This window comes from Typopeltis vanoorti, chromosome 7 (assembly GCF_054136105.1).
Source record: "Typopeltis vanoorti isolate ZY-2024b chromosome 7, IOZ_Tvanoo_1.0, whole genome shotgun sequence".
Lineage (NCBI taxonomy): Eukaryota > Metazoa > Arthropoda > Arachnida > Uropygi > Thelyphonidae > Typopeltis > Typopeltis vanoorti.
Genome location: NC_143555.1, coordinates 81,871,621 through 81,887,103, shown reverse-complemented (window position 1 = coordinate 81,887,103; position 15,483 = coordinate 81,871,621). Strand labels below are relative to the sequence as shown.

At 34.7% G+C, this 15,483-nt stretch overlaps 1 protein-coding gene across 2 annotated transcripts in view; it reads left to right on the top strand.

Annotated features, from left to right (window-relative positions):
* Positions 1 to 15,483, top strand: part of LOC150104812 (uncharacterized) — a 449,875-nt gene that overhangs the window by 171,484 nt on the left and 262,908 nt on the right. For both annotated transcript variants that reach the window (XM_090395370.1, XM_090395369.1), the window contains one exon: positions 13,238 to 13,276. In XM_090395370.1, coding sequence (XP_090251496.1) covers positions 13,238 to 13,276 — 39 coding nt within the window. The remainder of the gene's footprint in view (positions 1 to 13,237; positions 13,277 to 15,483) is intronic.

Below are 15,483 nucleotides of genomic sequence, written 5' to 3'. Positions count from 1 at the left end.
CGCATGCACAGGTTGTAATTATTACACTTCAAGACGTGATCAGTAACAAAAATGATTATTGCATTTGAAACAGCCATTTTTGCTACTCACACCTTCATTTTATATAGAGTTTTGTTTTCAAGGTTTGTTAGCTTATTGTAACACAATAGGTTAAAGAAGTAAACACTTTATTATAAATATTTTGCCTCTATTTACTAAGACATTGTTAAGAATAATGTAATCTCATATGCACACAAAGCAGAAATGAGTTAAAGCAGGAAATATTCACATTCATATATATGCATGTCTTCTACCTTCACTGCACCTAGAGGATGCCTTCAGACTGATATTAGGGCATCAGCTTGAATATTTTGTGCTCTTAGTCATTTGTCAATTTTGTTTGCATTTGATATCACATTATCAGCACCATTGTAACTGACTCATTTTAACTAAGGCAGTACATAGGAACAACATTTGGAGGGCAGCAAAATTGTATTTCACCCATAATATGAACACACATTATGAACACATGTTACACATTTTCTTGAATTTAGGGACAGCAAAATAATTCTTTCCAGTTGAAGTGTCTGAGATGTAGAAATGTTTTACTAGGCAAGGTAACCAGCTTTATGCAAAACCCCCAACCTGGAGGACCAGGGTATCTTGTTTAGTGTGGCCTGTGCCTCTCGACCTATCCAACTAGGGAGGCCCTACCAGTAGCTTAGCTACTACTGGCATAGCTCTTGAAGTCACTTATGCAGCAAGCTTCCTTCCCACATCAAGGTGGAGATACCATTAAGGAGGCTAAGGTTATATTTATATTTAAGAATGCAGACAGAGATGATTGTGGAAATTACAGAGGAATAAGTTTATTAAATACAGGTTACAAAATTTATAGTAAAATCTTGAATAAAAGACTTCAAAATATTGCAAACAATCTGTTCTCAGAAGAACAAAATGGTTTCAGACATGGAAGATCATGTACAGACAGTATTTATGTGTTAAAACAAATTATTGAAAAAAGACGAGAATTGAATTTAGAGACTCATATGACCTTATAGATTACAAGAAAGCTTTTGGTAAAATACACAGAGAAAAAGTATTTAATATAATGCAAAATTATTGAAAGGATATCCATTACATTTAATACAAGCTATATACAAAATTTATATAAAAATACAAAAATACAGTTAGTAATAAATTAACAGAAGAGATTGAAATAAATCAGGGTGTCAGATAGGGATGTAGCTTATCTCCAATACTATTCAATATATATATTGATCAGATTATTAAAAAATGGAAAATAACAATAAAACAAGGTATCCAGTTAACCAGAAAAACTGTTATTAATACAATGCTGTATGCAGATAATCAGATTAGGAGATAAGATAAGATAACCAGGAGATAAGTGTGTTAGGTGCCTCCATAGTGCTGGAAGAACAGCAGAACATTGCACCCTTTGATTGGAAATGACCTGGGTTCAATTCTCGTTATGACCAGAAGAATCCTTATATGGGCTTTTTCAGTTGAAGGTGAGTTAGCCAATCTCATATGGAGATATCAGGGTTTTTCTCCCAGAAACTTGGGTTTTTTGTCCTGCATACAGTCAAATCAGCCTTGAGCCACACACTTTATACACAAAAAATACTTTTGTTGGTGATGATGGGGAGTAGATAGTATTGATGGTAGTAGTAGTAGTGTCACAGTAGGAGAATTTAGTAGAGGAGAGGATGAGATGTATTTAGCTAAGTAGAGTAGAGTGGACTCCCTGGAGGTGTCATGTAATAATAATAATAATAGATTATATTACAAGACAATGAAGATTCAGGCACTAACAATCAAGGAAAAGGAGTAGCAGCCATAGTATTCAACACTGAATACGAGGCTAATCTTCTTAAATGGCAGGCAGTCTCAAGTAGAGGGATGTGACAAATATGAGAATGGGGATCTGGACAATGAGACTTATTTGTGTCTATGGTCTCACAGAAGGTTCTACTAAGGTAGAAGTGGAGGAATTTTTTAATGCTTTAGAGAAAGCAACTGACACAATGAAAAATGAAAAGTTGGTCCTTGTTGGGGATCTAAATAGCAGAGTAGGAAATGATTGTGAGACATACAAAAATATTTTGGGAAAATTTGGAGAAAAGAGCAAAGCTAATAATAATAATGGCAAATACCTGTTGGATTTCTGCTCAGGACATGGACTGGTTATTACTAACACCATGTTCCAACATAAAAATGTGCAAAAATTCACATGGAGAGAAGAGGCAAGGAATAAGAAAAGTCTCATTAACTATATTATTTTTGATAGTGATGTTTTCTCCCTGGTGCAGGACACCAGAGTGTACAGAGGATTTGAAATTGAAGCAATCACTATTTAGTATTGAGCAGGATAAAATTGAATTTCATATTGAAAAGAATAACATGTAAGAAAGATTTAAAGCGAATAAAAGTTGAGCAGCTCTCAGATGTGAACTGTAGACTAAAATACAGAAAGATTATTGAAGAAAAAATGAAAGAGTTTTTGAGAACAGGACCAAAACTTGGAGATTCTGTGGAAAGCCATGAAGAAAACACTGACTGACTCAGCCAGAGAGGCATGTGGTGAGGTTGTCTGCAAGGATAGAAAAATCAACTCTCCATGGTGGACACAGGAAGTTAAAGAGGCAGTGAACAAAAAGAAGAAAGCATTTCAAAAGTTCCTGGCAAATAAGTCAGCTTGTGCTCTTAGAGAATACAGACCTCCAGACAATCTTCCTGAGATTGTCTGGAGGTTGTCGAAGAAGCTTACAAATGAAGAATGAGTGCTGTAAAAGGAGTTAGAGATGATAAAGGTGACATGAAAACGGGAGTAAAAGATATCCTTCAAGTATGGAGTAATTACTTCGAAAAATTGCTAAATGAAACAAGCAGTGATAGCACAGTGGTAAAAAAAACACACAACAGGCATACAGTGAGGAATACATATCCATACTTGAAGTTGAAAATGCCATCAAAGGCTTGAAATGTGGAAAGGCAGTAGGACTAGATAATATTCAACCAGAAATGCTTACGTATGGTGGTATAAAAGTTTTACAGTTGCTGCACTGCATAGTTCAGAAAACCTGGACAGAGGGACGAATTTCCGATGATTAGAGTAGAGCTCTCATAGTACCCATATATAAAAAGGGAAATAAAACTGAATGCCAGAATTACAGAGGTATTTCCTTACTGAGTGTTCCTGACAAGATTTATGTAAATATATTTGAGAAACGGTTGGGAAGAATTGTGGAAGAAAAGCTTGGTGAAGAACAAGTGCTGGATTCAGACCAAATAAGAGGCTGTCAGGATTAGATCTTCACTTTACGACAAATAGTTGAGAAAGCATGGGAATATAACAAAGATCTGTATTTAAGTTTTGTCGATCTGGAAAAGGCATATGACAAGGTGCCAAGAGAGAAGCCATTCAATACACTACAGTTATATGGTGTCAATGGGGTATTATATCAAGCAATACTTAGTCTTTATTTGAGTTGTAAGTGAGCATTTAGAATTGAAGGAAGTACAGGAAGGTGGTTTAATGTTAAATCTGGTGTGAGACAAGGATGTACATTATCCCTTTATTCAGGAGATGTTAATCTTAGTTCTTTGCTTTATGCGGACGATGCTATACTTCTAAATAAATCTGCTACAAGTCTGCAAGATTCTCTGACTAAATCGAATAACTGTTGTAATAGATATGGTATGAAGGTCAGGAATAAAAAGACAAAGACAATGAAAATAGGTAGAATTTTTGAAAATGTCAACTGTGTTGTGAACGGAGAACCTGTGGAACAAGTAAAACATTTCAGCTACTTAGGTATGATTTTTACTGAAGATGGTAAATTAAATATGGAAATAGACACCAGAATCAACAAAGCTTGAATGGTAGGAAGTCAATTGAATAAATTCATATGGAATAAGAGAGAAATTAGTCAGAACACTAAATTAGCTGTATACAAGACAGTGTTCAAACCAGTTTTAACTTATATCTGAGAGCTGGGTCAGAAGTAAAACACTTGACTAAAGACTAGAGACCGCAGATATGAGAGTCCTGAGAAAGATTATAGGTGTGAACAGATGGCATCAATGGCAGTATCATATTAAAAATGAGGATATTAGGAAAGAACTTGACATCGTCAGTATCTAGGAAGGCGTTAGCAAAGCTAATCTGAGGTGGTATGGTCACTTAAATAGAATGGGCGAGGAAAGATTAGCAAAACAAGTGATCTCTGCCAGGTTGGCAGGAAAACGACTGCCCAGATATAGGTGTATTGATACTGTACAAAGTGCCTTGGACGATAGAAATATAAGATCTGATAATGTTGGAGTCTTGACGAGTAACAGACTGTTTTGGAGGAAAATTGTAGATAGGAAGTTAGTAATGATGTAAATTTTTCATGTAGTACTATCATATCCTGTACACCCCTTGAGGGTGCATGGCAGGAATTTGATGATGATGACCTTCAAAAATCAATTTATGAATTAAGCAAAATAAGCCAACAATACAATTAAAAATTTCACAAAAGAAAAAAGTCACGGCATTTGGAGGTCGAGATCATATTAGATCAAAAATAGTTATAGAAAATAAAATAATAGCGCAGATGGCACAGCTTAATTATTTAGGCTGCATAATAACGTATCTAAAAGATAAAAATATAGATTAAAAAATTTCAGAAAATCTGTGGAAGAATTAAAAGGACACTGACTAAAAAAAAAAAGAAACTCAACTAAAACTTTACAAAGTAATGGCCATCCCACTCTATTATATGGTTCAGAAACATGGAATGTTAAAAAGAAAGATGAAAACAAAATACGAACTGCTAAGATGAGATTTTTAACAGCAGTTAAAGAATGCACAAAATTGGACCATATAAGAAATGAAGACATCAGAGAAGAACTAGATATTTGTGACGTAAATGAAAAGATCAAGGAATATAGAGAGAAATGGAAAGAACGTCTATTTAGGGTGGAAAGATATCGGCTACCAATATCAAAAAGGTGGATAGATATAGATCAAAGGGAGAGGGGGAGAGAGAGAGAGGAAGGGCAGCTGCAATATGGGAAGACCAGTGAATAAAAAAAATAATTTTTTTTTATTTCTCATTACAGTTGGGCTATTTTAATGGCAGAATTAGGTCAAATAAAATGATGTCCCTATTCAGAAATTCAAGTACATTCTGAAAGAGATGGTAGTCCCATTAAGCTTTTTTTTAATTTTTTTTTTATAATAGTGTTATATGTGGAATTCAGAGGTCATTATAATTATAATTAATCCACCATTAAAGTAGTTTTATTTTTAGATTATTATTGTTTCCTTTATATTAATTTTCTTTGAACACTAAATTACTTTTAAATTACGACCAGTGAGTTTTGTTTAGTTTTCTAAAACAATTCATTTTGAATTCTTAAATATTGTTCCTATTGGTGGTCCATTTTCTTCATTATATACATAAATAACAATTAGCTAATCCTATCCATAATTTTGTCAATGATAGATATGAGTTTGAGGAATTTCCATTCCTTGAGTTAACAGGAAAAGCACTGAGTTACAAGGATGGTCTGAAAAGTTCTCAGCCTTGACCTTAGATGGCAACACTATCGGCAAGATTTTTTTTTTTTTCCTAAGTTAGTACATCTGTCATAAGCATTCGTGTGAAATTGCAAGTCATTCTATCAAGTAGTTTGTTTTATACAGCTGTTTGAAGCAAAAGTGTTGTCTGTATCCCTTGAAATGGATAAAATTGAGTATGGTGTGGTTATAAAGTTCTTTGTAAAAGAAGGTTTAACAGCAAAAGAAATTCATTCAAAGTTCATAAAAGTTTATGGGCACTCTTCTCCTTTGTTTTTGATAATTAAGAAATGGGCTACCGAGTTTAAACGTGGCCGTACCAGTCTTGAAGATGATCCACGTGAAGGACGTCCACTGGATGACTGGCGAGTCAAAGTGCGTGAAATTGCTGAGACTATTGGCATTTCAAAACAATGGGTCGGATATATTTTGCATGAAGAATTGCAAATGAAAAAAAAAGCTTTGTACAAGATGGTTGCTGTGCTTGCTCACAACAGATCAAAAAGTTACTAGCATGAAAATCTCTAACCAGTGCTTGGAGCATTTTAACAAGAATAAAACTGATTTTGTGCATTGATTTATTACTATGGATGAGACGTGGATTCAACATTATACTCCAGAATCCAAACTGCAGTCAAAACAGTAGACAGAAGCCGGTTGTTCAGTGCCAACCCAACCTCATACTTGGATTAATGTGGTGTGCACCAAATATCTCTTAAATTTTTTGATGCTGTCCAAAAAGAGGGAAAATCAGTTAATGAATTATACCTCTTTCATACAGACAACCCAGCCACTGTCTTAGTTTCCTTATTTAAAAATATTAGAAGAGATTCTTGATTGGTGATAGGAGCAAACTCTCATTTGTCAAAATGAAGTTCTGAAACTTTTGACTGTCTGAGAAATATATCAGTATTGACAGTATTTTCATTTACATATACATGAAAATCATTATTTTCTTTGCAAAATTTATTGAGTCTAATTATAGCAGTAAACTAAATAATGAAGCTAGTACTGCAGGCATAATTCTCAAAACAAAACCAAGTGCACCCCTCATATGAAATATCTTTAGTCCAACAGCAAAAGTCTCACTAATAATAAAACATGTTTATAACATTTCATTAATGATGATGATTAACAATAATCATCATCAAAGATTTTGGCCTATTATGACTAACTGTTGGAAGTTTTTTCCACTTGGTTAGACTATAATAAATTTAGTTTAATCCTTTATCCAAGTGTAAGCAAACAAAGTGTGCTCCTGAAGATATTTCAGGTGCAAATGCTTGAATAAAGGATTAAACTAAATTTATTATGACTAACTGTATTTATATTTCTTTCTTTATGCTCTCTATGATTGTTATATGGAAATAGACAACAGAATCAACAAAGCTGGTATGGTAGGAAGTCAATTGAATAAATTCATATGGAATAAGAGAGAAATTAGTGGGAACACTAAATTAGCTGTATACAAGACAGTGTTCAAACCAGTTTTAACTTATGGATCAGATGGCATGAATAGCAATATCATATTAAAAACGAGAATATTAGGAAAGAACTTGACATCGTCAGCATCTAGGAATGTGTTAGCAGAGCTAATCTCATGTGGTATGGTCACTTAAACAGAATGGGCAAAGAAAGATTAGCAAAACAAGTGTTCTCTGCCAGGTTGGCAGAAAAATGACCCAGAGGAAGACCCAGATATAGGTGGATTGATACTGTACAATGTGCTTTAGACGATAGAAATATAGGATCTGATAATGTTGGAGTCTTGACAAGTAACAGACTGATTTGGAGGAAAATTGTAGATAGGAAGTTAGTAATGATGTAAATTTTTCATATAGTACTATCATATCCTGTGCAACCCTTGAGGGTACATGGCAGGAATTTGACGATGATGATTGTTTCCTGTTTAATTCTTTCATTATATCTTCATTTATTTTATGATCAAATAGAATATATTTTAATAAATTTAGTTTAATCCTTTATCCAAAAAATGAGCCTGTGTAGCTCAGTGGATGTGGCGTTTGCATACCACAGCGATTGGCCGCACGAAGGAAGACTTGGTTTCGAGTCTAGTCGGTCACTAGAGGAAATTTTTCTAAGCCTTTTTTTCGACCGGTTCCCGAGTTAGTCGATCTCTGGCACGGGCAAGCGGGTTTTTCGTCCCATAAACCAAGAAAATTGACCGTAGAACCCACATTATTTCAGACATTAAATATATTGTGTTAGGGTTAGGGACCACGAGATGGCGGCACATTTGAGCCGTCTCTCTTCACTGTGTACTGCTTAATTAGTGATAGCCTTGGGCCATCTATCTCTGATTGGTACTAGTGGAGATTGAACTGCCCACTCTCAGTCTCCAAAAGTTAGAAAGGGTTAAATGGCCTCGCCTACTCCCCGTATATGGGAATAAAAAGGTGTTAGCTGATTTTTTTTTTTTTTTTCCCTTTATCCAAGTGTAAGCAAACAAAGTTTGTGCCTGAAGTAAAGGTTGAAGCCGGTCTGGGTAGTGGTCCTTCCCTTAATGCATAGCAATATGCATGTCTACAAGGAGATGTGGTTTGCATTATGGAAGATACTAAGACAAGGATTGATGAGAGCTTGGTCCACTTTTACTACGAGTTGCCTCAGTCCTGAAGATACTTCAGGCGCAAACTTTGTTTGCTTACACTTGGATAAAGGATTAAACTAAATTTATTATACTCTAACCAAGTGGGAAAAAACTTCCAACATCTTTCTCTAAATCCAGAGTATATTTTGCTGTTTTCCTCATATTTTTCATTTCAGCTCTATTAATCTTTGCTTTTGTTGTTGTTTTGTTTTATTATTCAGATTTCAGCTTTGGTTAGGCTAGTGTATTATAAACTTATGGTCGAGTTTGCTTTTGCACCAGGTTAAGTTTGAGCACAGAATTTATTATGCATGTTATTTGTAGGTATTTTGTAATTTTCATATTTATCCTTTTTATTTTCATGTGAAATGATGCCTTCTAAATATGTGAAAGAATTAACTTGCTCTAAAATTTTTTATTTATTACTATTTTACTTCTAATTGGATCTCGACCTTTAAAAGCCATTGTTTTTAATTTGCTGTGGAGATTGCAATCCTGAGACTCTTCAGATATTTCATTTAGATTGAGAATATTTTCTGAAGATTATCTTCAGAATCCGTAATTACCATCTGATCATCAGCTAACAGGAGAGTGTTTAAATTCATATCAGAGGTTGCCGGCCTGGTTGACCAAGTGGTTAGCATATCCACTCTCCAGTCAAAAGGCTGCGGGTTCGAATCCTGCAATGGGCATGGATGTTTGTGATTGTCTGTGAAAATACTAGTGGTGGTAGTGGGTAGTAGATGGCATTGGTGCAGATGAGGTGGTTCATTGGTGGATTTGAGTGGTGGAGACAGAGTTGTAGAGTAGGTTCCTCTGATGAGTCCTTGGACTCCTTGGAGGTGTCACGTAATAATAATAATAATATATAATTTAATAATTTGGTGGGTTTTTTATTCCATTTTATTATTTCATTTAAAATGAGCATTAACCTTGTCTTACTCCTTGGTTTATTTCTCCCCAGGATGATGTAGTTCAGAGTTTAATTTAATAATAATATGAATCAAAGCTTTACTGTGTCCATTTGTGATACGAACAATTTTCTTTCTCTCACTCTCACACACATTTTGTATATTTCTCTGTGCATTGATATTATTCAGTTATGCCATTAAAGATTTTATGATTGATGTTATTAATTTTTTGAGCGTTTTGTAAAATTGTTGCATCAATTTCATTTTATATTAGAAGTTAAAATATAAATAAGGCTGAAATGGAACTTTCAGATATTTTATTCTCTCTCTCTTCTCCCCCTAATAATTTTGTATTCTGCAATTTATAATCTGATACTGTATAAATTATTAGGGTAAATATTAATCATTAAAAAGTAATCAAAAATCTGTTTAAATGAGTTTTTTTGGAAACCTCACTTCTATTTTATTTTAATAAACAAAAATCTTTTTATTATTATTATTACCTGACACTTCCAGGGAGTCCAAAGACTCATCAAGGGAGGGCTCCTACTCTACAACTCTGTCTCCACCACTCAACCACCAATGACCAGCAACTACACCACCGCCATCTACTGCTCACCACCACCGCTACTAGCATTTTCACAGACAATCATAAACATCCATGCTCACGGTGTGATTCGTGGGAATGCAGTACCAAAGGCTCGTGCTCTTTGGTACTGCATGCTTTTTAAATATATCCTACATATTAACTTGCTGCCCAGTTGATGTGAATTACATTTGATGGACAGGATATTAGGAGCTTTGGTCAGTTATTTTTTATAGAAATGAAAACTAGGTAGAATTCTTTTTTATTAAACAGTTGGATTGATTATTGACAGAATTGTTTGATGAGAACATGAGGAAATGACGCAATTTTTTCAGTGTTTGGGTGGAGACTGGATTTAAGAGCATTAGAAAGAATTTTGAGTTTTTATAAGGTGTCTGAATCTCCAGAATACCCTCTTTAAAGGACTTTTTCAGTCAGTAGACCTAATTCCTTTGAGATCATTAGTGTTCTTAATAGACTACTAAGTGACAGGCTCCTCCAGTTTGAAAAATGGAGATGTAAGATGATTTTTTAGTATCATAGTGAGGTTGAGGCCTGTATTAAGTGCACTGATTGTTTCTTCGACAATGATTTTGAGTAGGTATTACATCAGTCTGCAGCTGTAGTTGGGCATTGTAGTTGCCTCATTTGCTTTCTTGGTCAGTAATTTGATTTAAACCATTAAATATATGTATTAAGTGGTTTAATGAACAGAGTGGATAAATGAAACATATGAATGAGGTGTCTGTTTACAAAATTAGAAAAATTTTGTCATTTTATATAGAGCTAAATTGAGAGATAAAACAATGGTTCATGGATTTTGCAAATAGTGTATTAATAATTAAATCTTAATTGCCAAGCTTATGTTTGTTTAAAGAGTGATCATTTGCAGTGCAAATTCTGGAGAGTTAGTCACTATTATCAGCAAGAACATTCTAGTATACATCCTTTGACTGCATAAAGCTAGTATGCCTAGATTAATGCACACTACTTTAGCGCATTAATGTTTCTGTATACAGCAGTAGTCTCACTCCTTTGATAATATCATGTGTAAATTAACAAAATGCAGATTTTCAAGAATGGATATTACTTGTTTGTTATACCCATATCTAGTTCGATCACAGATGAGAGAATATATGTATTTTCTTGTTTCAGTAAGAAAATACCGTAATTAGGCATATTACTTAAAATTGAAATTAAAATTCCATGAAAAGTCTTTCAAATTTGAACTTGCTATGGTGTATTATTGTGGCTTTCTTCCACTGTATTCAGTGGGATGTATCCAGAGCATGGTCTGCAAGGCCAGAGTGGCTATGCTGGTGAAAACGGCTGTAGTCCTTGTTTTCTGAAATTCTGATATTTGCTATCCTGCCTGTTTGGCCAAAGTAGGACAGCTTACAGCTGCAAGAGACCTGGTATACACCAGGCAGGTCCAGGGGAAGTGGTTGGTCTTTAGTGGAGCGGATAGGGGATGCCAATTTTCTATATGGTCTGTAACAAGAGGTCAAGTCATGTTTTTTTAAGATTTTGGTAATTTTTTCCAAGATGCCTTGGATGTACGGAATGGTGATGGATTTGGAATAATCCTTGTTGTGAAGGGCTCCCTCCCCTTACTGGTTTCAATATTTTTTGAATTTTTTTTGGAGGGGGGGGAGCCATTGGCTGAGAAAGTGTTGAGGATGTGATTTAGTTCATTAGTTAGGGCATTGTCATTTGAACAGATTAGTTTTAGCCCTGTTGTGTAGTGTCTTAATAACTCCATATTGTTGTGAGGGGGGGGGGGGGAGTTATTGTTGGTGAATGTACCTGCCTGTATGGGTGGGTTTTCTATAAACAGATAAAACGAAGGTTCCATCAGGTTGGCAGGTGACTAGTGTGTCTAGGAAAGGGAGGCTGTTGTTGTTTTCCTCTTTTTCCAGGGTGAACTTGATTCTGGGGGGGGTGTTGGTTGTTTAAGTGTGTTAAGAGAGAGAGGAGTGTATCAGAGCCATGTGGCCAAATAGTGAACACATCATCAATGTAGCAAAGCCATATGGTTGGTTTTTGTGGGGCAGAGTTTAAGGCTTTCTCTTCAAAAGTCTCCATAAAGAAGTTGGCCAAGGGTGGGGAGAGTGGTGAACCCATGGCTGTCCCCTCTATTTGTTTCTAGAATTTTCCCTGCCAAATGAAATAGTCTGAGTTCATTGTGAACTGAAATAGGGCTGAGATATCGGGAGGAAATTTAGCTTGGATTAGCTCTATGGTTTCCTTGAGTCGTACATTTGTGAATAAGGAGGGGATGTCAGAACTGACCATTATGTCAGTATGTTGGAGTGTAAGGTTTTTCTGTGCTGGCTTTGAAGTGGGCTGAGTTTTTTATGTGTGATGGTGTGTTGCCAGTATAGTGTGTGAGCGCTTTGACCAAATGTTTGCCTAATTTGTATGTGGGAGAAATCAATGTCATCCACTATAGGACGTAATGGCATATTATCTTTATGTATTTTTGGGAGTCCATGTAAATGGGGGAGGGGGGGATAGAGTTAAATGGTTTTAATTTGTTAATAACTTCTGCAGGCCAAGAAGTGACCTTCTTAAGGAGCCTATGGAGTTTTCTAATTTGTGTGTTGGTGGGATTGTATTCAATGGGCAGGTAAGTAGCCCGATCTAATAATAGAGCATTAAGCTTACCTGTGTAGTCCGTATGGTTGAGTACTATGGTGGCGTTTCCCTTATCTGCTTTGGTGATTACTATTTCTTTGTTTTTCTTCATTTCCTGCAGAGCTTTATATTTCTTATTAGATATGTTGGTTTTTGGTAGTCTTGCTTTGGTGAGAACATAAGCTACATCCAGTCTAATATTGTTAGTGATGTGGTTCGGAAGGTGGCAGATCCCGCGTTCAATCTGGATCATTATATCCTCGACCGTTATTTTTCTGGGAGCCATGGTGAAGTTGTGGCCACATTAAAGAGTGATGAGTGCTGCAGGCTTCAAAGTAACTGAAGACAGGTTGACTAATTTAATTTATATTCTAGTGTACGTTGTGAATTCCTTAAGTTAATTAATAATCATGTATAATCAACGTATAAGCCTTTCTATGAGAATTAAAATTATAATAACAATTAACTCACATAAAATATTATTTATTAATAGAATTTTTGCCTGAGTATCACAGGCATCTTCAGTACAGCTGTACTGAAGATGCCTGTGAAGATTAAGTTTCTTGACTTATTTAAAAATAAAAAATAAAAATAAAAATTTTTAGATATAGATACAATTAATTATTATATATGTATATGTTTTTTTTTTTTAAAATAAGTTAGGAAACTTTAATGACACCTGTTTAGTTATCTTACATGAGCTACTTAGGTTGTGCCCTTTGGAATTGTCAGTTATTGTTTTAGTTAGGCTTTTTACATGTACTGAAGATGCCTGTGATACTCAGGCGAAAATTCTAGTAATAAATAATATTTTACATGAGTTAATTCCGTTATTATAATTTTAAATAATATATATTCTTTGTGTGTGTGTGTATGTATGTATGTATATATATATATATATATAGTTTTATTTTTTTATATAGATGTCAGAAGTCAACTCAATATTAGAAAATATATTAAGGGTAAGTTCTTTGCATTTATAAGAATAAAAGTATTGCTTTAATTTTTTTAAATTATAACTATGTTTATTTTTAATAATGTCTTTTTTATATATTTATTAAAATGTTACTGAAAAAAAAATTGTTTTCCCCCACATTCGCTTTACTAGCATTTATAGTATAGACACTAACCTAACTGATGTGCATTATCACCGACAGGCGTCCACACCTGATTCTCTTTCTTTGATCAAACCCTAAATCCTTGCCACACAACCACGCAGTCTATCTCAACTATTCCAACTAGACCTTATATGATTCCTTCTGCCACAAGGATGGTAGAAGGAATCATACATGCTTTTATGCAATCCAGTATTCCTTACCAGAGGATGCCTAATCTTAAATCTTTCCTTTTTGACCTCCATGGCTTAAGATTGTCGTGCTTTATTATGTATCATTAATCTGTCTCATTACCATTTCCTCCCAATCTGAAAATCTTTTTAACCTACTTTTCTTATCCTTGAAGCTTGATATCCTACAATCCAAGTTCTCTAACAGTGCAGTCATCTTCTTTTCTTTTTTTTTCTTTTTTCATTTATTTTTCTGGCTTCCATTTTTCCAGTTTCATTGACCTAGCTGGAAGAGAAGCATGGATATTTGCTGATAGCAGTTATTGTTCATCTACCAGACAATCCTTCTCCACTCACTCAATACTGTGGATCTCTTCTTAACCAGTGCTCCTTCCAGGTACACTGAAGTGACTGCTCCTCTTGGTAATTTGGATCACATTTGCAACCAAATGTTTTGTAGCGCCCAAGTATACTATAACTTGGCATCATTGTAATGTACTTTGGCACTACAGGAAAACCTTGCTTAATGCGAATATGATATGCACTAAAATCAGTTAGCTTGATTGAGTGAAATGATACTATTTCCCACTTTAAGTGAGTGATTAATCAGTTAGCACAATTTTTTAATGTTAATATAAATTTTACGTTACGTGGAATTTTTGTTACCAATCTGCAGCATGCGGAAAAGCTGGAAGTCATTAAGAGACATGAAAGTGGCACTAGTAATACAATGATTGTGTGAGACCTAGGATTCACCAAGTCTACTGTTTGAACTATATTAAATAAGAACAAGGAAAAGTTGCTACTGCTTCTTTAAGCATATAGAACACCCGAAATAGAAGCCATTTAATGATCGAGATGGAGCATCTTCTATCACTCTGGATGGAGGATTATAACCAAAACAGAATACCCCTTAGTATAAGCAATATTCAGGCAAAACTCTCAATATTGTTACCACGTTGAAAGAGACCAAATTTCAAGAGGAATGTGAAAGCTTTACGCCGAGTTTAGGATGATTTGATCGTTTTAAATATCGAACTGGACTGTGTAACGTAAGAATAACTGGGGAATCTGCTAGTGTTGATAAAGATTCTGCAGCCAAGTTTACTGAAGAATTGCAAAGCATAATTCAGAAGGGTGAGTATGATGATCGGCAAATATTCAACGTCCACGAAATTGGTCTCTTTTGGAAGCGTATGCCAACAAAAACTTTAGCTAAAACTGAAGCATCTCAACCAGGATTCAGAATATTCTAAAGATCATCTTACGCTTTCATTAGGAGGCAATGCAGAAGGGAACTTTAAACTCAAGCCTATGTTAGTTTATCATGTGCACAATTGGAAAAGAACTTGGATCTAATGAACTGGATAATGAAGATGTGAGAAACTTGCTCGATTCCCATTCAGAACAGTTAAGCAAGAATGATCTCCTTCAACTAGAAGAACAGCGTGCATATGAAGAAGAAGATAAGGAGTGCAAACAAGAAGAGAATGTTACGACTAAGAAGCTAACTGCAAAAGAACTTGAGCTAGATTTCAATCACATTGAGTATGCTAAGGAAATTTTGTTTGATGCCGATCCTGATATGGAACGAAGCTCGTAGTCCACTGAATTCTTGCTAAAGTGGTTGCTAGCTATTGCAAATTGCAATAAGATCAAAAAGTCAAGTACGATTCAAACATCTTTATTTAATTTTTTTGTAAAAAAAGTAGCTCAATCAAATGTTTGGACATTAAATAAAAATTTAAGCAATTGATTTTTATTAACTTTGATGATTTTAATCCTCTAATATAGCTTATACTGTACCCTAACTGATGGATGATTTATAATTATTCCTATTGTTTATTATATTCACTTAACATGCATTAATTGATAGATTGATTA